At 35.0% G+C, this 24225-nt stretch overlaps 2 protein-coding genes across 2 annotated transcripts in view; both read right to left on the bottom strand.

Annotated features, from left to right (window-relative positions):
- Nucleotides 1–1180: 1180 nt before the first annotated feature.
- On the bottom strand, nucleotides 1181–10753 carry LOC110025417 (CRM-domain containing factor CFM3, chloroplastic/mitochondrial-like). Its single transcript, XM_020725880.1, is given in 11 exon segments — nucleotides 1181–1349; nucleotides 1480–1649; nucleotides 1853–1936; nucleotides 2238–2297; nucleotides 2393–2685; nucleotides 2814–2970; nucleotides 3346–3571; nucleotides 3573–3688; nucleotides 7921–8051; nucleotides 8396–8864; nucleotides 9522–10753. Coding segments are annotated over 10 exon segments (2802 nt in total). The 5' UTR covers nucleotides 10734–10753; the 3' UTR covers nucleotides 1181–1349; nucleotides 1480–1595.
- Nucleotides 10754–14758: 4005 nt separating this feature from the next.
- LOC110025272 overlaps nucleotides 14759–24225 on the bottom strand; it is a 123376-nt gene continuing 113909 nt past the window's right edge. The window contains exon 24 of the mRNA XM_020725668.1: nucleotides 14759–14855. Within this exon, the coding sequence (XP_020581327.1) occupies nucleotides 14784–14855 (72 nt within the window). The 3' untranslated portion in view covers nucleotides 14759–14783. The remainder of the gene's footprint in view (nucleotides 14856–24225) is intronic.

Here is a 24225-nt window from a genome sequence, read left to right as displayed (position 1 = left end):
GCTTTCTCTTGTAAGATCATGAAGCGAAGTTCTATAAGTTTATTTGGTTGCAGAGAGTTAATCTGAATGTGTATCTTTGTATAACTATGGTTCTTTATAGTGAAAATTTTTAATGGTGTGACTCTGTGATTTTTTCTCTTTATCAGGATTTTCCACGTAAATCTCGGTAGGCTTTTCTGAGATTGTTTTGTTGTGTTTCGGCTTGAAATTTTGTTCCGAATTTCTCAAACTGATGTGATCATATTCTACAGTATAATTTTGAATTCTAATTGATCGAACCATAAAATTTTATTCCATCTCAATAAAAAATACCACCATTGCTATCATTTTAACAGTGAAATACATGCTTTCATGCATAGTATCATGACACCAGGGTGTTATAAATGTAAACATCAAAATTTCGGTGTTAGATATGTAAATACATGAGAAATGTACGGTATGTATGTAAATTTCTCAATTTTTAAGTGAATTACAAATCTCCAAGCATTTTAATGATTGAAATCGAATTTGAATGAATAGAGCTCAAATGAGTTCATAGTGCATTGATATACCTCTAGATGAGCTTTAGAAGGTCAAGATGATTTCATGCCTAATTCAAATAGTTGAATTGAGGATAAAAATAGGCTTAAAATAGCGTGATTAATCAATATCGACTCAAATCACTACATAGGATTACATCCTTTTTTATTCTCGTAGTTTTTGGTTAGAAGGTTGGCGATCAATCCCCTTAAATAAGTTGCCAATGAGGAACAAGTAAAGTGTCAAAATAGTCCCCAATTATTTACAAGAGACCATTTTAGTCCCAAAATTTATAGAAGTGTCAAATTAATCCCCATACTCTTTATAAAGTTAGAGCTAAAATACTCCCTATGCAGGACTATTAGAGCCCCAACTTAACAAATTTGGAGACCAATTTGATACTTCTACAAACTTTAGGACTAAACGAGCCTGATGTAAATAGTCAAGGGACTATTTGGCACTTTGCTCAATGAGGAACACATTAGTGACATTCATGGTTGCATGTGTGCCCACTTCATTTTATCATTATAGTTCTCATAAAATTGAAATGTTCTAATAACAATGCATCATCTATTTTTCTCTTCACATATGGCTACCACCAAAATTTACAGGTATAAACAAGAAAGAACATAGCTAAACATGAATACAAAAGAAACTACACCAGAAAATCTAAATAGTACAATAAATCAAAACGAAACTAAACATATATGGTCTAAAATTGCACTCAAACTTGATATCTACAAATGTTTAGATTAATTACACATTAAAAAAAAATTGCGAACACAGTTTCCCAGAGAACAAGTGGGGAGCGTTCAGATTAAGAGTAAAACCTGATGAATTCAAACAAAATTTAGCTGATTTCACTGAAGAAAAAAATTTCGAATATAAGAGATCAAAATAAGGCAATTTTTTCTTGGAAAAACCAACAAGTATTTCATGAAAAACACATATTGCAGTTACCTCTGTGTTGGCACTCATGTCGAACCTTAAAACTACATTGTTGAAGGTGTATTGAAGCCTGTTCAATAATAGGGAACTGCTTCTTTCAAAATTGAATTCTGCTCAGCGAATCGGAATCATCTCCTTTCCCGTTGAAGCATACGTTCTAGATGGGCCTCTTCACATTCATCCTGATGAAGCATTTTAATTCAGGAGGTAATATCATCTTATGACACTGTATAATTTTTTTAAAGCTATTTTTTCAAATTTTTTAAATTTTTTTTTCTCAACAGCAGTTTTTTTTAAAACAACTTTTTGAGAATCTCATCCAAACAGAAGCAACTTTGCTTTACCTACTAAGAAACAATAGCAAAGTCTTTTTAAAAGCACTTACCTCAACATTACCATCAGAAAAATCATCTACAACTTCACTGCATGTATCTTGACTGCTTGGTTCTCTGTTAAGTTTCATTTGAGCCTGTTCAAATGGCATAGAACATTGCAGATATTAGAAAAATATGAAGGATCTCTTAACAAGTGGCGGCACCAAAATTTTAAATGAGAAAGGTCAAAGAATTCACTCAAATTTAGATAATTTATATCATATACAATGCTTTCAGCATCCATAGGATTGAAGGGTTAACTTTAATATCATATACAATGCTTTTCTTAAATCTAGAGAGGTGAGAGCCACCCCTAATCTCTCCCATATTCCACCACTTATCTTTCACTGAAAGTTAACAAAATCTATAAAGTTCTAACAAAAGATCATATCTTACAAGTTGTGATTTCAGCATCCGGATTTTTTGGTTCAGATTTGTGATATGATAGTTCAAAGCCTGCCAATTCAAAAAATGAATAACAATTTGAGAATCAATTAGGCGAAGAACAGACTAAACTGAACAAAATTAAAAATAATGAGTTATGCTCTCACCTCACGCCTTTGAAGCTCTATGGAGCGTGCTAGTGCCTCCCTTTTTGACAAAAGATTTTTCGGCCTCAAAATGTTTGGTCTCTGGTAGTTCTTTCCTCGATATAGAATTATTACATAGCCTTTGGTGGTCTTATCAACTGAAATCAACACCCCACCACTCTCAGCCTCAATAGAGATAGCAATATGCTTTACCTGAGCAAAATTTTTTGCCTTGACAATTATCTTTGCTAGCTCCATATGTTTCCAATTTAGGTGAATGTTTTCTATGGTACCATCAAAAACTCCACGCCTCCCTGCAAAACATCGATTAGATCCTCTAACAAATTTGTTATAAAATATTTTTGAAATCTCTAAAGAAATAAGTTCTTAACCATGTAAACTGCAATAAAAAGAGATTAACAAAATTGGTGAATTAAATCACCTAAAAGTAGATGGGATCTCATTTTAAGTCCAATTTTACGAAATAAGACCCGCTCCTCGTCGGTAACAGTTTCGAGATCGGTTGGAAGATTGGCCGGTCGTAGAGTTTCCTGCACTTTTGCCAAGGCTTTCTCAGCATTCTGCACTTTCGCAATTGCCTGTCAATCAAAAACAATTGAAAAAGGAGCTGAAATAAATGAACTATTCCATCTAATATTTAAAAATATGGAAATTTAAAAACGTAGCACACAATTCTTATGTATTTACATGTCTCAAAAATAAACTTCTATATTTATATAGCATTTTGGAGCTTTAAACCTACACATGAAAAGGTATATTTCACTTTTAAAAGATCATAAAAGTGCTATAACCGAATATTAAAGATTAGAGTGCTATGCGTGTAAATCTGAAAGTTATAAGTGCGAAATATGTAAATACATAAGAATTGTGTCCTATGTATGTAAATGCTACTAAGGTTAAAACACCTCATTTCAATTATGATGCATTAATCTGCCTGATAATGGAAACCTTACTAGTGATAGCTTATGCTCCAGATATCTAACAAGAGACTCTTGCTGTGATAAGGCTAAATCTCTTCTCATCTTTTCCCTGTCCTCACCGCTAGGTTGGTTTGCCCAGTAAGTGTATGCTTTCAAAGTTTCTGTAAGAGTACCAGCAACAAATGGACCTTCAACAGCTTTAGAGTTTGAACTAATTAAACCAGATGCTCTGGACCGAGCTTCTTCTTCAACATCCTGCTGCCAGTTTCGTTCTTTCGATTAATGTATCCCTTATACAAGGTGTCAAAAAGTCATTTCCCCGGTAAAATACAATATACTCTTTGTTCCTAGAAAGCAGAGTTCCTCCTGTCAATTCCTGTCAAATGGTCCAATTAAGAGAAGTGTCAAACTAAAATAATTAAGAGATTTCATACAAAATATAAACCAAAAAAAGCGCATTAGTCAGCAGTCAGTACATGGCATGCATAAACTGTCAAAATACTTAGACAAGTACATTTTTGAGATTTTTACAATTTTATGGAGGATTTGATTGGCTATCTATCAGCTTTATGATAAAATGTAGGGGCATTTACATACATACCACCAAATCCTAAGTATTTACATACCTAACGACTAAACTTTGTTTTTAAATTTATACTGCCCAAAGTTTTCATATCACATAAAAAATACCACCATTTTAACTTTTAAAAAGTGAAATACACATTTTCATGCATAAGGTGGTATACATGTAAAATTGAAGTATAGGTGTTAGCTATGTTAATACATAAGAATTGAGTGGCGTGTATGTAAATCTTCCTAAAAAAGTATGTTTGAAAAATGCTTGGAACTGCCTTTCTCCCAACCATCTCATGGATAAATCTTATTCTTTGCGTATAACCATTGATTAAACACTTTGACAGTTGCCAAAAGGCCAAGACCGTTTTCATTTTCACATATGAAGAATCATAACATAGCTCTCACTATATTGTCTTATTGATTGTAAATGTTTGCAATGATCCAATTGCAGGCAATTTTCTATGCACCATTGTCCACAATGAGCAATAAACATATGAACAATATTGTGTTTATGCTCTCATATTAGATTCACTATACGTATGGACCATGAAAATTTTTGGTCGAACTCAAAGAAAATTAAAACGATGGACTTCGTATGTGGAAAAAATGGTCACAAAAAAGAGTCAAAGTTCACAAACACAATGAAGTTCGAAAAAATGGATACAATGACTGGCTGTCCAGTCATGATTCAACATAATGTTGATGTTGAATGCAACTGAACATTTAAGAAATTTATAGAAAGTCATAATTATCACATGACAGAACCTGGTGATAAGCATCTTTTGCGTACCAGTAGAAAAATAAGCGAGATCAATGCAGATGTGTTGAGATCAATGACAAAATCAAAGATTAGAGCAACAAATGCAATTAACTGTCATGCTACAGAAGTTGGGGGAGAAAAAAAACTGGAATGTATGAAGAGAGTTGCCTTTAACTTTATTCAAAAAGAAAGAAGAGAGAACTGAACAAGGTGATGCTAATTCTTTATTACAATTGTTCACAGAGAGACAAGCTGAGGATAACATGTTTGCGTGGGACTTCCAAACTGATGAGTGCGGTAGATTGATGAGCTTTTTTTGGAGCGATGGTACGTCCATACTTAATTATGACTGTTTTGGGGACATCATAATTTTTTATACAAGCTATAAGCTGAATAAGTATAATTTATGTTGTGTTCCTTTTGTTTGGGTTAACCACAATTGACAAAATGTTCTATTTATAGTTAGTTTTTTGTCCAATGAGATGATTGAATCTTTCAAGTGACAATTCAAAACATTCATTCGTATAATGGATGACAAACATCCAACAACAATTTTTACTGATCAAGACCAAACAATGATAAGAGCTATTGAAGATGGTCTCCAACATACACGACATAGATTATGTAATGACATATTTATAAGAAATTTTCATTTGAAGGTGCATTGTGGTATGAGTAGCAAGAGTGTGAATGACTTTTTTTATAAAAACATGAACAAGTGTGATTCTGAGTAGTTTGAAAAAATTTGGTATGCAATGATTGAGAAAAGAATCCTACAATGCAGTATTGGTTAGCTGATTTGTACAATAACAGACAAATGTGGTCAACAACCTTCAATAAAAAAAATATTTGAAATGAGAATTTTATCAATATAAATAAATGAGACCACAAATAATATCGATCACAGTGTCTCCAAGCCAACAAACTATCTTACCGACTATTTTGTGGGACTTGAAAATGTTGTGAAATCATGGAGACAAAATGAGAAGAACGAAAATTTCAAATGTGCTCAGCCTTTAATTGTGCCCATGGTTAAAAGTAGCCTAGTGTTGAAGCAGACAACTTCATTTTATGCGAGGAAACTATACTCAATGTTTGAGGATGGTTTATTATATGGGCTATGGTGGTCCTGCTGTGGAATACTCTATAGACAGTGATTCATAATTTTATGTAGAGAATTTGGATAATCAGGGGATAAACAAACACTGATTTGTTAAATTTGACAAGATTAATTCTAAGATCACGTGCAACTGCAAAAAAATTAAAATGATGGGGTTATTATGTGATTACTCTACACGAGTTCTTAGCTTGAAAAATATAACAAAAATTCCTAATAAATATTTCTTATTGCGATGGTCTGTTCAAGTAAAAATGAACATTATAACACTTATGAATATAAACATCTTAAAGAGTCCCAAATATTGAATGACTCTTCAAGTGACATTCTATTTCGCCCACACATTCAAAAGTTTGCATATCAAATTAGTATCAAAGTACAAGAAAATGAACTAGCTGAACAATGTATGTTGGAATCATTGAAAAAATCATCAGTAGATGTTGAAGATATATTAAACGGAAAAGCGTCTCCATCAAAGCAAAAACAAGAAAAAGAAAAAAAAACATCAAATAGAGAATGCAATTTGAATGACCCAACTAAGATGCGATCAAAAATATCTAATTCCAGAATAAAAGGGCATTGGGAAAAAAAATAAGAGATTAAATAGTATATATTTCTACATTAAAAAAAAGTTTTACTCTATGTAACATTAACTTTCTCTAACTTGAACCATGACTTACAGGAATAGAGAAAGAAGCTTCATAAAGCCAAGAACCAGTTATCCCATGCGAGGCAAATTTGTTTGCAAGTTTGGATTGTCTCAATGAGGCATACAACTGAAATTCAATACAATTAGACTGTTTTTTAATTAAAATATGTTCCTAAACGTTCATTAGTAATTAATACAAAATAGCAGTTTTACACCACAACCCACGGAAACATATACTAGCCTGTTGATAGATTTCATTAATAAGTTCTAAGTGTATTACTAATTAGTTCATTTGATTGTAGTACTTCGGGTTTCATTTACTCTTAATTTATGTTCTCTATAGTAATTTAAAATACAAATTCATTTTTTGCTTCATTAATTTTCAAATATGTTTTTGACCATTTATACAATTGAAAAGGGTCTTATGGTAAATCCATATGAGTTTTGATGTTAATTTGGTTTATTATTGAACTTGATGTCTTTATATAGCTTACAAATATGTTCTACTGTAATATGTTCTAGTGTGATATGTTTACATTCATAGATAGATTAACAACTATTGTAATCTAACAACTTTAGCTCCCAATAACACCGCGACAAATCCCCAATAACACCGCAAAATCACACCAAAACACCGCAAAATCACACCAAAACACCGCAAAACCGTGGTGTTCTTGGGGTGGGTTTAACAGGAATACTTTTGATGTGAAGTTAAAGATTTGACTTTTGAGTGATATACGTGTAAGTATGAATTGTTGGGGGTTAGAAATGGAATTATATAAGAATTGTGTGGTATGTATGTAAATGGACACCCCAAAAATAAAATAAAATAAAATTATATATATATATATATATATATATATTAGAATATTTTGTATTAAAATAAAAAGATGAAATAAAAAAAAATGAAGAAGACAATTTAAATCCTAAGTATGTTACTATTATATGTTAAATATTCAATTATTAATGACCAGCCTTAATTGAAAGTGTTCTACTGTTATCGGGAGGGATAATTAACTATAGGAGTTTGTGCCTATGGGAAACCTTGAACCCAAGATCAAAAAGTTATCGCTAAATGAGGCAAAATTTATGGGTAGTGTTTTATCTACAATCCAATTTGCCTCCTAAAAATTCGACCCTCCAAAAATCTCAACAACAACAACAGCAACAACAAAGCCTTAATCCCACTACGTGGGGTCGGCTACATGAATCCTTTTTCTCCATTGCATCCTATTTAATATAAAGAAAACTTATAAGGAAAAATTTTCTAAAGAAACCAAATTTGAGTTCACCAAGGTCAGCATACATTGCATAAAGCATTATGTGATAATTAAGATCACAAAAACTTGTATTTTCAACGTTAAATAATCATTTCAAAGCTCATTTACAGATTAAAACTCGTTGTATCTAGAACTTTTTGTCAGTATCCTCAAAGTAATACCACGAAAACAAATTCATAAAAATCATATTAAAACCTAAAGGCGCAAGTTCGGTTCTTTAATTTACCTTGATCTCTTCTGCCATCCTCTCATTTGAAGTATTTTGCACACCACGCTTAATAGCTATTTTTGTGATAGCACTCGTCTCCCACAATTTGACCATACCATTGGCCAACCCTTGAAGTTGTTTGTTTCTCCCTACAATTTAAAATTTGATGATATACTAGGACAAGACCCCTTGCTATTAATGAAGGGAAGATTTACATACATACCAATCATTCCTATGAATTTACATATCTAAAGCGAACTTCAGTTTTTACATAGACACCACCTTCCCTTTACATGAAAAGATGTATTAAACATTTTTAAAAGTTAAAATGATATATTATTTAAATGATATGAAAATTTTGGGCGGGTATAAATGTATGAAATAAAGTTTAGGTGTTAGATATGTAAATACATAGCAATTAGGTGGAATGTATGTAAATGCCCCTAAACAAAAATAAAGAGCAGTCGTTCAGGTAAATAGCTAGCATTCTCACCGAGAGCAAAATGAGGAGCCATGGATCTCGCAATCCTCCGAAGAAATGTCATTTGCCTGTTCGTAAGGCTTCTTTTCATTTTGTATGGAAGAAGTCTGTAAGGAGGTTTGTAATCAGAAACAATGTCAGGAAGCAAGTCAGCATCAACAGGAAGTGGGTCACGACCAGACCAATCTTTGTATCTTGGTCCCAACTGGTTTAAAATAGAATCAATATGAGAAGCATCTAAAGGAGCTTCAAATGTTCTTGCACTAAATAATTCAATATCAGCATCAAATTGATCCAAAATCTTTAATGTGCCCTTGGCTTTAGTAGAATGATTTGAGTGTGATGAACTTGAACCATCCATACTAGTAGTAGTATCAGAGATTATTGCGAGCGAGCGTGCACAAGGAAGCTTGTAGTTCAGACCTCTGTACAACACAATTGAACTTGCAGACCTCCAAATAGCAATGCCTCCCGTTTTTCTCTGATCAGGGATAAAAAGTTTTATTCCATTCGGTACAAGAGAAATGGAATGAAATAAATACCAAATTACATGTAACATTACAAATAAAATTTGCATGATCAACGATAGCTTTACAAGACAAATGAAATTCAACCAGCTGCTAGATAGCAACGGCCTCAGATAATGGTGGAAAGTTTTACAAGCAGTGGAAAAGCACATTACTTTAGTTGAGCCGATTCTAGACAATGTTGATCACTGAGATAGCAACTCATGGCAGAGAATAATGCTTTTATTGCATGTGCACTAAAAATTCCTATGTATTTATAATTTAGAAACCGAGAGTTCACATTTTTTAAGTTTATAGCGCCCGAATCTTTCATATCACATAAAAATACCACTATTTCAAGTTTTAAAAAGTGAAATACACCTTTTCATGCATATATGTATAAATTAAGGATTTGGTGTTCCATATGTAAGAACATAGGAATCGAATGATATTTATGCAAATCTTCCAAAGTCTAATGGTGCTGAAGTTACTTATGATATAATAATTATGACCAATATAGAACATGAACAGGAAATATCTTAAAGGAGGAAGTTTTGCCTAGTAAAACCAGCTAAGATATCAGATTTCATGATTGCATTGAACTAAGAAAAAAAAAAAAGAACAAATCTGACCTCCAAAATTTCATTTGTCCTCTTCATGTTGAGACTCGGAGGACCTTCTATACGTAACTTGACCACCTCAACTTCCTTCCATTTCTGACGAATACTTTCCACAACAGCTTCAGTAACCCCAGCAGGACCTATCCTCATTCTCTCTTTTATTCTCAGCGCCTCATTCCTAAGCCTACGCAGCTCAGGCTCTGGAATGGTTCTCTCAGCCATATCAGTATTGCTTCTTCTGCGAAAAGGATCCATCTTGCTTACATCATCCCCATTCCCCCATGGGAATGATAAAGAATCCCTTGAATCATCAGTATCAGAAAGGGAATTTGTCAAAATCTTTTCATAGTAGGAACCAACAGAACCTCCAGCATCTTCTGGATTACAGCGATCCATTGATTCTTCCAGACACTCAGCATCATATTTACGATCCTGATATGGGATAACTGCTTCAGCTTGAATGCTAAACTGGGATTTCCTTGCTTTGGCCCTAACGCTGGGCAATGAAATAGCTTCTGCTTCTTGCATCTGAAGTTCCCAATCCCTCCGAATAAATGAAGAAACAGTGCTCCTACTAGAACTAGATTCATCATCATGACTATTGTCAGCCAAATCACGATCACACGGCACCCTAGAACTTTTGAATTCTACTCGTCGTGCCCAAGGAGCTGACGGAAAACGAATTCCCAACCCTAACTTAACGCAATTGGCTTCGGTTAGCGAATTGCGCTCAGCCAAAGCACGCGGTGAGTTCCTTGGTCTCGCTTGATTGTAGTCGGAGGAATCGATTTCAAGGTCTCCTCGCGCGGATCTCGACTTCGACCCGCCGTCCGAGAACACTAAACTGGTTCGATTAGTTGGAAGATCCACATGCGTACCTGTAGCCGGAGAGCAATGCACGGCTCTCTCCGTTTCCTCCGCTCCTTGTTGCTGCCATGGTAACTTGGTTCTCTGGGAGGAGATCTTGACGGACCATTTCTTCAAGGTTTGGTGATAGAAATTGGGTCGAAGCTCCTTTTCTGTCTTATTCTTCTTCTTCTTCTCAGTGCTACTCTTGTTATCTTCAAGTGAAGATTCTGCTTCTTGGTGACGATGGGCATTGAGTGCAACAGAATCGGACCGAGAAGCAAAACTGAATTTCGATTGAAAGACTGGGAAGAATGAGGACTGCGAAGAAGGAGGGATAAAAGAGAGATTTTGGAGAACTATGGCGTGAGACGCCATGAAAGTGGAAAACTGCGGGGAGGAGCTTCAGATCTGGAACAAATAAGCATTTTCTTTTTTATTTTTTATTTTTTTTTGGAGATTTGAGTGTACTTAAAACCATAAAAAATTATTCCATAGGGACGGACACCGCATGCATTCCGATCCTGATTGTAGATCAGGTGATAACCGTATGGTCAGTATGTATTTCAGTGGGCCTCATCTAATTTTTTTTTTAAAAGAAAAAATTGAAATATATCCTGACCCTACCGTCAGGATTGGACTCTGCATGCAAAGATGCATTCGGTGTTCGTATGCAATAATTTCTCCAAAACCACCTGACCATATATTAGTGGGCTCTGTTAGCATATTAGTGGACTCCAAACACATTTCCTAAATTATGAATCCTAATAGAACAATAGATTAAACCAATTCTATTTTCATTTTCATTTTTTTAAAATGAGATATTATGTTTTAAATTTTAGTATGGTAATGAAATTAATATAATAATAAAATAATATCTTTTTTCCATTTTATGTGCTTTTAATTTAAAATAAAATATATTTTGATATGGGTGATGAGCATGAGACATGTGATGCATGTGTAAAATGAATGAACAAGATTATTTAAAGAACTCTCAAAGTTTGATTATTGAATAAAAACTGATGAATGTTCGAAAAGAAAATAAAAAAATAAAAGAAAAATTATTTTGAGAACTTGAGAATTAAATAATTTTTTTCTAATAAAATTTTAATTATGGTTATTCAATAACACTTTATTTACTTAAAAGAAAACTTAATTACTTGTAATTGGCCTTATGTTAATTATTGTGTATAATAATTTGATTAATCCATTGCCCAAATTTAATTTAATTTAATTTAATTATTAATTATAACAATTATCTACATAATTATGGGTGAGTACATTCTTACTATCCTCCTTTAGTCTAAATTTTAAGTCTTGGGATCACTTTTCTCATTCAATATATTTTTTTTTCTTAAAAGAAGATAAAATATATTTATTTAATTTTCTAAAATAAAGTGAAGGGAATGGAAGTTGAAGGGCTGCCATGAGGGTGATGAAATTTTGAAAAAAGTCAACGGCCATTTGCATAAATACCACACAATTCTAATGTATTTACATATCGAACACTTGAATAAAATTCTTATTTACATGTAAATCTCCCATTCAAATCTTTAACATCATATAAGAAAATATCACAATCATTATATTTTTCATTATAAAGAAGGCATCTTTGCCTATAAATTGAGCTCCAAAACTCAAGAAATAGACCATCGATCAATCCCCCCCTACATTATACAGTGATCATTTCTTCATGAACTCCAACCTTAGCCATTCTTTCAAATGGAGAAAAACTGATTTGATATTACTGAAAAAAAAACGTTTATAAAGCTCCAATTTTTTCTCAGATCAATGACAGCTCTTTTGATGCAAAAATTATTGCGTGAGGACACCGCACACAAAATTTACGTGATGTGTCTGATCAGGACCGCAAAAAATGTTAGAGTGGGTCCCATACAAAAAAAAAAAAAATCAATGGTTCAGATCATACACTGCACGCAATCAATGGTTCAGATCATACACTTACACTGCACGCAAATTTGAGTGCAGCGTTTGTACGCAATAAGCGCTTCTTTTGATTGCTCTTCATATGCGAACAAAACATTTTCAATTGATGGCATGAAGTCGAAAGCAGTTTTCACTGCATCTACAGAGCCTAAGGGAGGAAGATAATGAGAGAAGAAACTGTTCGTCGGATTGGTTTTACTTTCAGTATTTGCCTTATATTTTTATTATTTTAATTTTAATCTCAATAAGAAAAATATGAGAATAAGTGATATAATTGTTTTTATTTAGAAAGTATTTCTTGTATTATTTGCCAATAAGACAATAAAATACTTCTTGATTTTTATAGAGGATGTAATGATATCGCTTTTTTAAATCTTTATTATAGTTTTTTTTTTATCTCACATTTCCTACAAAAAAAAAAAAAAACCACAAGAAGTTATGATGCAGTTTTGTATCAAAGCTCCAATCAATATCTGCCACGTGTACAGGCAGAACCTCAATTTAATACATGAGCAGATATGTCTGTACACGTACAGACCCTGATTGGAGACCTGATATAAAATTACATCAAGACTCTTGATGCAATAATTTTTCCACAACACGAGAGGCTGCATTAGTAGATACAATTTTATAAGCATTTACAAATATAATTGCTAAATTTTCATTTTTCGCGTTTTACATATGCTTAAACTTCTTAAAAATTAATAATTGTGATATTTTAATTGATATAAAATATTTGAGTGTTATAAATATAAAATTTGACATTCAAGTATTAAATACATAAATAAATAAATAAATAAATGCATGAGAGGCATCCAAAATAATTCCTAGCTTCAGAAAATTTATCATCAGGATTTACGATGGTGGCCAGCAATCATATAAGAATTACAGAATCCACATTGCTTTCAGCTTCTTATTCCTCAATTTTTGTTTTTGTTTGATAAATTTCAGTTGCTGTGTCTGTGATGTTTATTTGGAAGCTTAGGCAAGGAATCAGATCAACAATCTCAGCTCAAGCTTAACTTGCTTCTACAAGTCAACCTAAAATGACTACATTGCAGCAGATCTGGTCATAAATTTTCAAAGCCAACAAAAATACAAACTTTGCCCATTCTCTCCCCCCCATCAAACTCCACCCTTAGTTCTATCTGAAGTAAATATGAACCATAAAGCTGCAACCTCAATATAGTTCTAACATTATTGATGATTCTAACATTGATTTATTTCCATAAGAATATATGTTCATAAAGTATCCAAAAACAATCATTCTTATTAGACAATGAGGCAATAATGAAGCAACCAGCTTTATTTGGTAGTTGGAGATGCAAGAGGCTGGGAAACAAAGATAAAGCTTTTATTGAAACAATGCATTTGTGTCTAACATAATGCATGTGGATCCACAACGAGAGATTGATTACTTGAAAAAAAAAAAAAATCCTCTAAATAAAAAAAAAATGGTATCTAAATCATTGATTTTCATCAAGAAAATATAAAGGAAACAGTAGTGAAGCTTCGCAAAGATGTAACGTTTTATTTTCTGAAAATGAAAATAATGGTAACAGTGAAACCGGATGGAGGTGGGTTGTTGAATGCTTGATAACTCATCTGCAAAAGACAATTGAGAGCATTAGGAAATGAATTAAGGAATTAGTGTGCAAGGAAACAAGATTTTTTTATCTTTTGGATTTATGTGCAGCCAATGATCCTCGTTTAGTTTGATGGAATTAAAAGAGAAAGGAAATGAAAATGGTGAAGTATTGAATTGATATTTGTTTTCATGAAAGTGTGTTAGTTGATGAAGATACTTATTTATTTATGTTGTTTCATATCAAAATTACCAATGAAAAAAATATATTTATTCATATCTCTTAATGTAAATAATCTGGACTAATAATTAGTATATATGCAAATACTCACTGTGTAGTTGTGAAGTAAAATGAATTTAAACCAATCAGAACCTTAATGACATGCACAAGGAAAGTCTTGGAGCATGAAATGATACAAGCTACACAATCTAGTGCAAAAGGAAACAAGGGTGGTTGGGAGTGGAGGTTTTGGTGGGTTAAAGGCAAAAATTTTTATCATGATTAAGCATATACTAACAATTTGGGTTAGATTTCTGAATCTTCTTTTATTCATTTCTGTCAAGAGAGGAAAAATTGTCACTATTAGGTCCGAGAGCTTAGAAAAATCAAGGCGAGAATGGACGGTCAAATAGATCTTGTCATGACTTGGACTATAAGGCTTAAATACTAAGGCGAGAACATATAGCTAAACTTTTTTTTTTTTTTTAATTTCTTCGTCCTTTTTTTTTTTTTAAATTTCTTCGTCTGAGTGTCTGTTTCTGCCTTGCTATTCCAAGCTTTTGAGCCAAGTCGTGACAAAAATATTATAAAAATTTTGCACTGTTAAACCAAAAATCAACTGGTAGAATAGAATGAAATGATGGACCTTAAAAAATGATAGGTTTCTAGAAAATGGTCAACATGCAGATGGAATGCCTTCAAATGAGTTGTTGAATGCCTTCAAGTTGCCTGGCCGAGAAAAAACTATCTGCAAAATGAAGTTAAAAATGATTATTTCCAAGTAAAGAAAGATAGGTAATAGAAGAGATGCTGAGTTCCTTGGTATGTTTATAAACTGAAAACTAATACTGAATTACTTGCTAGGATGTCTTTTAATGTTTACCATTGATGTAGAAATAAAGATTACAAGCATGCTCATAAGATCAAGCTATTAACATCACTAAATATTCAGCTTGAAATAATGTTAAATTATGCTTCATTTGGGACAGCTTTTTGACAACATTTGTCTAGAAAAAAAATAGCAAATAATAATAATAATAATAATAATGCTTGTTTAGAAATCAAGCTTTTGAAAAGGCTTAATTGAATCCGTAGTTTAAAATGTAGCTTCAGCAAAAATAACAGAGGCCACTCAAACAAAAGCTTAGAGATTTTCAAATGAAAAATTGTTGTTCCTTATCGTAAGGTTAATGCTTGATTCATGTAAATAACAGTGTATTAGAAAAAATCTCTCTTTTTTTTATTCACAATTGAGATCATATATTACATATTAATACACACTCTGAACTGTCTAGATTAATAATAAATCTAATATTCAAAATATCCTGTAATAAGATCTCTTTTAATTAGGTTGCCTAATATCAAAATTTCTAATATACATGATTCATACTTATTACTTTCTATAACACTCCCCCTAAAACTATTTAACATGCCTAGCTTGTTAAAAATACAAGAGACCCAATTCCATGGGTCATTGTGAATATATTCACTAGTTGTTCCTCAATTTTCACATAAGTTGTAGCACTTAGATTCCGTTGAATTTTTTCGCGAAAAAAATCACAATCTATCTCAATGTGTCATTCAAGAAAGATAGAATTTGAGACAATATAAATTGCAGGTTGGTTATCACACTAAAGCTTTGCTAGAACTATCATCTTAAAAACTATTTCGGTCAAGAGTTGAGAAACCCACATCAATTCACGCGAAGATTGTGTCATCGCTCAATACTTAGATTCAACACTGGGCCATGACACTACATTCTGTTTCTTATTCTTTCATGAGATCAAATTATCACCAACAAAGATGCAATATACAGAAATGCATCTTTGATCAATCTTGAACCTTGTTCAATTTCCATAAGAAAATAATTCAATATTTCTATATCCATGATCTTGATATAAAATACCTTTTTCTAGGAGCTTCCTTAAGGTAACTTAGTATTTGTTCCAAAGCTGACCAATGTGGATTGTGGGGAAAGATATAAAGTGACTTGTAGTGCTAATTGAATAAGCAATGCCATGCTGAGCTATTGTGGGTAGTTTAATTTTCCCACAAACTTCCTATACTGTTCAAGGTCATTAAAGGACTCTCTATCCGCGGTAAGTTGCAGATTAGGAAGCAACGAAGCACTGCATGATTTGACAAATAATTTACCATTTTTGCTAACAAATCCAACATATATCTCCGTTGAGATAGAAATATGCTCTTCTTGCTCCTTGATACCTTAATCCCAGAAAAATACTTCAAGGAAACATGATATATAGTGCTGAACTTATTTTGAAGAAATGATTTCAATGCTATGATTCCCTGCCTATCGCTTTCGATGATGATAATGTCATCCACATGAACCACCAAAAGAATGATTCCTGAAGCAGATTGAGTACATAATACCATGTGATCATTTCTACTTCTCTGCATCACAAGCTCTTCGATTGTTTGACTAAATTTTTCAAATCATGCTCGAGGGTTTTGCTTCGGTCCATATAAGGAATTTGGAAGATAACATACTTTCCCAGATCCATATAAGAACTTTCGAAGACAATAACATACTTTACTAGACACCCCCTGAGCAACAAATTCAAGAGGTTGCTCCATATACACTTCTTCTAAAAGATCACAATGCTGAAAAGCATTCTTAACATCCAAGGGGTGCAGAGGCCAATGATTCGTTGTGAACAATGATAGGAGTAGGCAAACCGAAGTCAACTTAGCTACTGAAGAGAATGTTTCCAAGCAGTCGCTCCCACAAAATTGAAAATAACCCTTAGCCACCAACCAAGCTTTGAGATGAGCTACAGATCGGTCAGAATGCAACTTAACTGCAAAAATCCACTTATAGCCATAAACCTTCTTTCCAGAAGGTAGGTCAACCAGTTCCCAAATTCCGTTTTCAATTAAGGCATTCATCTGATCAAGTATTGCTACCCTCCATCCAGAATGGGATAGGGCTTGTTGAACAGATCTTGGAACCCGAACAGAGTCAAGAGAAATAAAAAACAAGAAAGAAATGGAAGATGACTAACTATAGTTAACACATGAGCAAATGAGGTCCATGTTTACGTCTTCGAAAAGCAATAGAAAGTCATGATCACTGGGAGAAGGGTGAAGATCATACTGGTGCCGGACTAGGATTAAGGGAATGAAGCCTTCTTGAGTAAACATTAGTAATAGTGATTTAGGTTGAGGCATTAGAGGTGGAGCTGGAGCCAGATCAGAGCTCACGATGTTATGCATTAACAACTCATCGGAATTTTGTGAAGCTTTAGACACTAATCAGTCACCAAAGAATGGAGCTTGTTCATAAAAAGTAACATCAACAAAAATCATGCACCTATTTAAGAGGGACAAAACATCGATATCATATTTGCAAACAAGAATATCCAAGAAAGACACATTTTAATGACATATGATCCAGTTTAGACACTTGTGGATGAGTATCACAAATAAAATAAGAACATCCAAATATGCTTGGTTCAATAAGAAAAGGAGAGAGAGAGAGAGTTGGGAATAAAATTTGATAAGGTGTTTGGTCCTGTAGAACAATAAAAGGCATTCAATTGATAAAAAAAATATGCTGTCGAGATTGCATCAACCCAGAATTGTTTAGGCATATTTGTTTGAAACAAAAGAACTCCAACCGTCTCAAGAAGATGTCTATTTTTTCCTTCAGCTACTCCATTTTGGAATGAAGTATCAACACAGGATGCTACTGAAGCATCCTGTTTTGTGTCATGTACATCTGAAAGAATGCAGAAAAAAATCCTTAATATATTGTCACCTCTTAAAATATTAACTGAAAAATTGAACTGAGTTTTAATTTCAACACAACAAGATTAAAAATGTAACAATAACTATGTACGAGATTTTATAAAGTAAAATCAAGTCATATGAGAGAAATCATTCACAAAAGGGACAACATATCAAAATCCATTAGATAGAATATGACAAGGCCGCCAAACATCAGAATGAACCAAATCAAAATTATGACCGACTCTTTTATTAACTTTGGGAACAGAATACAAACAATGATGCATAACAAATTGACACGACTCACAATCTAAAGAAGATAAATGTTGAAACTAAGGGTACACATTGATAGTTACGGGTGTGCTAATAAAAAATGTATCTCAAAAGGAGATAAGGTGCTGAAATAGGCTACGGGTCGAGTTACCTCAACATTTAAAACGTATAACCTCCTGATTCTCATCCTTTACCAATACTTCTTCCTCATAAGAACCTTAAACAGACAATAGTAGAAGAATAAGATACAATATTTAAGAGCATATGCACTTTTGCTAACATAAATACAATTAAAAGTGAATTGAGGTAAACTGAGGATAGAAGTCAAGGACAATATGGGTGTAACATTGATGGAGTCAAAACCAAAAACATTGAAGGAAGATTCATTTGCTAAAGTGATGGAAGAAAGTTGCTTATGAGTAATAGAAAAGAGTTTTGAATTACCTATCATGCGATTTGTAACACCAAAATCAATGACTCATTGTGTTGAAGAGAAAAAAAGACAAATAACATTGTTACCTAATCAAGGAAGTCGAGTGAAAGAGGAGGAATTCTTTAATGATTCCTTATAATTGATGAACTTAATATATTCATCTACAGAGACCGAGAGATTTTGATTCCGAGAAGTCTCATTAGTTGTGACTATGTGAGCCGATTATCATTTGAACCCTTCCGGTTCTTTTTCAACAATTTCTGACACGTGCTTTTTGTATGAGCAGGTTAATGACAGTAAGAGAAAACTACATTCGACCTTAGATTTTTAGAATTCACGAGATTGAGGTTACTGTTGTCAGTATTTTTCTGACTAGCAATAGCACTTGGTTGTTGTATGGAAGAGGCATGAATACTCAAAATCGTATGTAGTATTCTAGTATAGACTTCCCTCAAAATAGTACATCTAGTATTAAATAAGATATTTGTTTTGACACCTTCATACCGAGAGTTGGGGCCAACTAAAAAACTCATAAGTCATTTGTTGTCTTTGAGCCCGCTGAATCAAGACATCAATACTAAAAGGCAATTAGACATTCAATTCTTCATACACACGTTTAAAATGCACGTGATAAATGTTAGGTGATCGATCCTGTTGTTCAACTCAATAGAACTCATTGCATACATAAAAATTTAAGAAATATTTTCTCCCAAAAAAATCAAATGTCAATTCCTTCATCGCGTCTTTAACACAGTCACAATAAGTGATATGATGAGATTGATCCAGTTTGATGGTGTTCTATATCTGTATCAAAAGTAGGGCATCAAGTGGCGTAGGGGTGCCTATGCCTGCGAAGGCGTAGCAAGTGCCGCACGCCGACCGACTCGATCAAGCTAGGAGAAGGGCAGAGCTGTCCTTCCTTGCGCATGGTTCCCTCCAATATGGAACGGAGCCCACTCTATATCCTAGAATAATGTATATGTTATTTGTTATATTTTAGGTCATTTTTTACTCAGTTTTCTACCATCGACGTCTTTTCACTTGTTATGGCTGTATCCGAGGACAGGTGGTACTCCGATTGTATATTACTTCAAGGTGGTGACTATCTCCGCATATTATCTTCCCTTTTCTCCTCGTTTGCTTGCTGTTGCCCTCCCTGCACCCCATGTACTTGTTGTCGCCCCTCCGGCACCAGCCCTTGTTGTTGTCGCCTCTCTCCACCTCTTTCTTGTTGCTGCAACCCCTCTCAAACACCATCTCTTGTTGTTGTCGCCCCTCCCCACCTATTCCTTGCTACTGCCGCCCCTTTCTACACCATCTCTGCATGGCACCACTACCTTTCACACCACCATCCTGCTCTGTCTCTTCCCAAGCCCCCTCACCATTGCTTAGTTGGTCTTGTCCGATTGCTGGATAGCCCTCCAACCACTATTTCCCTAGCCGCCACCTTCCCACCTCACTTAGAGGGGGTCTTTGGATTCGTGTCGTATTTTTCCTATTTCAAGTTCGTTAATTGTAATCACGTTTTGCTTTGTGTAGAAAAATTTACTTCCCTTTATTGGGTTTTGGGTTAAATTCGGTATCGTTCAGTATCAGAACTAGCCAAACCCTAGTCTTATACTAAGATTTTGAGCCTTCATACACATCTCCTCCCCAAAAAATTTGCTTCCTTATCCACGGATGCCCTCTTCTATTCCCACAAACCCAAACCCTAGTCCTAACCACGCAAGCAAGAAGATACATGCTAGAACCTACCTGAGAATAGATACAGCTAGAGATTCATTGCTTTCTCAGAGACTTGTGAAGATTGATGACGAAACCCAGAGAAAATTACCCTTGATCATGATATGGAGAGTCAAAGAGGAGAAAAAGACGAGAATTTGAACATAGAGATTTCAAAGTAAAAGTGGATCTACCAGAGTTTAATAAAGAAATGGATCCAAATGATTTCATCGAATGGTTGCAGTCATTTGAAAGAATCTTCAAGTAAAAGGAGGTGTCATAAGACAAGAGGGTGAAGCTTACGCCCATCAAATTGAAAAAAAACTCTTCTTTACGGAGGAAAAACTTGCAGAGGTAAAGAAGAAAAATGACAATAATGGGAGAAGATTAGGAAGGAGATGAAGAGGAAATACTTACCTCCTCATTACCGTCAAGGTATATTTCTAAGAACCCATCACCTACAAAAGAGAAACCTATCAGCGGAGGAGTTCATGGCATAACTTGTCTAGCTTCAGATGAAATGAGAGTTGGTCGAACAAGGAGAATAGTCTATAACTCCAGGTTTATTGATCACTAAGAAATGCCCAAGCCTTAGCCTTGAAGGTGAAGAGACAGTAAAAAAAATCAAACAACTACCCTCATTCAGACAACCACCTACAATTGCAACTACCAATAGGGTAAAAAAGAAACCTAAAAAAGAGTAATTGGCCTAGTACAGTGCAAGCCAGAAGATGTTTTAGGTGCCACGAGCCGAGTTATTTCATTCACTAAGCAGGGTGTCATCGAGGAAGTCGGTGAGAGGGAAGCAAAGGAGGATTGGGAAAAAGAACTTCAACTCTAGGGAAATCAGGGAGAAATACTAGTAGTAAGGAGGGTCCAATAGACTAAGGATCTGTTTGGGGCAGCTGCAGCTTATTGAATAATCTGCTAATAAGCTGATTAAAAATAAACTGCTGATAAGCTAAGCACGATGGCTATTACAAATTTTTAATTTTATGGAAAAGTCAAACCGCTGTCAGAAAGCTGCAACAACACCTATATATGTGCGGTGTGAAAACGTTGTTTTCAGCGTTTTGAAAACACATAAGATGCCAAAACATAGTTTACCCAAACAGGTCAGGTGCGTTTTCAAAATGCCACCGCACCAAATAAGCTGCCCCAAATGGGCCCTAAGTCAAAAAAAGAGCATTCGTGGCTAAGGCATAGTATTTTTTCGTACCAAGTACCATGAAAGAAAAAGTAGTAGCTTGATTATTAATGGCGTGAGTTGTGTGAATGTAGTATCCACTTTGATGGTGAAAAAATTGGAGTTAGCTACGCATAAACATCCTCAATTCTAAAGAGAAATGAGATACGCGTGGATCAACAGTACTTAGTTGAGTTTTCTATTAAAGATAAGCTAAAGAGCAAGTTATGGTGTGGCGTTGTACCTATGGACGCTTGCTATATTTTGTTTGGGAGGTCATGACAGTTCGACCATAAGAGGCCCAACAAAACATGTTCAAGAACAATTACTCTAATACCAGAACTATTAGAAAAAATAGTGGAACTACAAAATTAACTTTTATTAATAAGAAAATAATGTTACAACACAACACAAACTGAAAATAACATCAACAAAACATAAATGACACAAAAAAACACCTTGAAAGTGCATCCCACGGGCGGTGGAGGTTGGCTAGGTGGATCAAGATGGCTAGCAGAGGTGGCGGCAACAAAGGCGAGGTGAGAAAACTACAGGAATACCTATAGGGGTGGTTGTCCTGTGCAACAACAACAAGACATTGTGGTTGAAACGACAGGAACAACAAATATTTGCTCTCTCAGGGCAACAGCGGTAGCAAGGACTGGTGGGTCAGAAGCGATGTCAGCAAAGATGCAAGCAGTTTGGGGTGACAGGAAAGTGCTGGATAGTAAGACGTATGCTGCAGAGAAAGGGGGCGGTAGGGCGCTGGGGAGGGATTGGAGTGGTCATTGATTAAAGGGATTGGAAGAGAGGGAAGATGAAAACGAAAGACATATCACCACCTTGGAAGAGGATACAACCGGAGTACCACCACCTACACAAGAAATTTAAAAAACACACACAACATAATTGAACCCTTCAATAAAAGAAAAACAATCTATAGACTCCCTTTGATGAAGAAAATGAAAGAAATAAAGAATTAATCTCCTACATAGAAGGAAGGGTGAGGGGGAGGTAAGAGATCTAGAAATAACCATTAAAATACTTCCTTTATGAGAAAGATACAGATAAGTAAGGAGAAGAGGGGCGGGACTGCCGTCTGCCATGTCAAATTACCGCCCCCAGTCCTCGCTCCTCGCTTCCATTCCCGTGCTCGCTCCTCGCTCCTGCATCCACTCCCGCGACAATCTCCAGGGTTTGTAGGAGCTTCAATCTCATTCATGGAAGCTTCTGGTTCTTGTCGTCAATCCCGGTGGCACCTGTATTCCACTGTCGATTGCATTATCCCCCAAAGTGATAGAGAAGCCTACCCCCTTTGTGAGCACATGTTCGTCTCAAGTCGTTCTCTTGAGGCTGTAAACCACGCTTGTACGGCTGAATCTTCTCACAATCGAAACTGCAGTGAGAGCAACCTAAACCTTCCCATCTTGCGGTGGCGGCGGCGGGGTGTTGGCATCAATTTTTGATGTTATGTGTGTCCAAGACGTCTATATTACCTAAGGAAGACGTCCATGTCGTTAACTCTTCGTGTGCGGGCTAAAAATGCGTAAATTATCATTTTGGACTCGATTACTAAAAAAGTGGTCTGAACAACCCCGAATAACGAAACGGACCACGCGAGTGAGTCCGGAACGTTGATTCCACTAAAAAAGGGCGTTCGTTGCACCACAATTTCGCGGGCGAGGTAAAAATGCGCAAATTATCGTTTTGACCCAAATAGCTAAAAAGGTGGTCTGAACGATCCCGAACGATGAAACGGACAGTGCGGTCGCGTCCGGAACGTCGAATTTACCTAGGGGAGAATTTCATTTCGCTACGATGAAGTGTTCAGCAAAAAAAAAGGAGACGGAGAGATAATAATAATAATAATAATAATATTTTTATTATTATTATTATTATAATAAAATATATATTACCCTAAAAAAAAAAAAAGGCTACGCACTCTCTCTCCCCCTAAATGCAAGAAAAAAAAAAGTTTTCCTTTTTTTTAAAAAAAAAAGAGCCGTAACTTCCTCCTCCAAACCAACGCATCCCTCTCTTTTTTTTTGGCTTTTTTGCAAAAAAGCCCCTCTCTCTCTCCTCTATCCTCACTCTCTCCTCTATTCTCTCTCCGGGGCTAAAAAAAAAAAGAGTTACGCTCCTCTCCCTTCCCTCACGCGATTCTTCGCGATCGCACACGCCCGGACCGCTGGAAGCCACTGTCGGCCGGCCTCCTCCACGCCGGCGCCGCCCCTCGCCGGCGAAACTCGCCACCGCCGCCCTCCCTACCCACCAACCCCTCATTCTTCTTCTTTTTCTATTTCTTCTTCTTCATCATCATCCTCCGGCCCTTCTTCTTCTTCCACTTCTTCTTATCTTATTTCATTTTCTTCTTCTTCTATTTTATTTTATTTTATTTACTTATTTATTTATTTATTTATTTTTTTTCTTTCTTCCATTTCTTCTCGGCCAAATCTAAGTTTTATAGGTCATTTCAAACTTTTTTCTTAGAACCTATATCTATGTCGGCTTTTGCCTTGCCGGTGTCGTAACTTTCGCCGGACCGAAACGACAACGAACTTCAAAATCTTTCGAGAGGGTGCGAAAGACTCTCATTTTATCTGCAAGTTTCCGTCGGGCTTATTTAGGCGTCGTGCAAACTACGCGAAGGTATAACCTTTCTTCCCATTCGCGTTTTATTTTCTAGCCGGCTTTAGGTTGTAGGTGTGATAGGCGTGTGGGTTCGATCGCCCACACGGGGTGTGTGCGCCGGCGTAA

The sequence above is a fragment of the Phalaenopsis equestris genome, unplaced genomic scaffold, assembly GCF_001263595.1.
Source record: "Phalaenopsis equestris unplaced genomic scaffold, ASM126359v1 Scaffold000297, whole genome shotgun sequence".
Taxonomy (NCBI): domain Eukaryota; kingdom Viridiplantae; phylum Streptophyta; class Magnoliopsida; order Asparagales; family Orchidaceae; genus Phalaenopsis; species Phalaenopsis equestris.
Note: the sequence above shows the minus strand (reverse complement) of the source record. Positions and strands in the feature narration are given on the sequence as shown.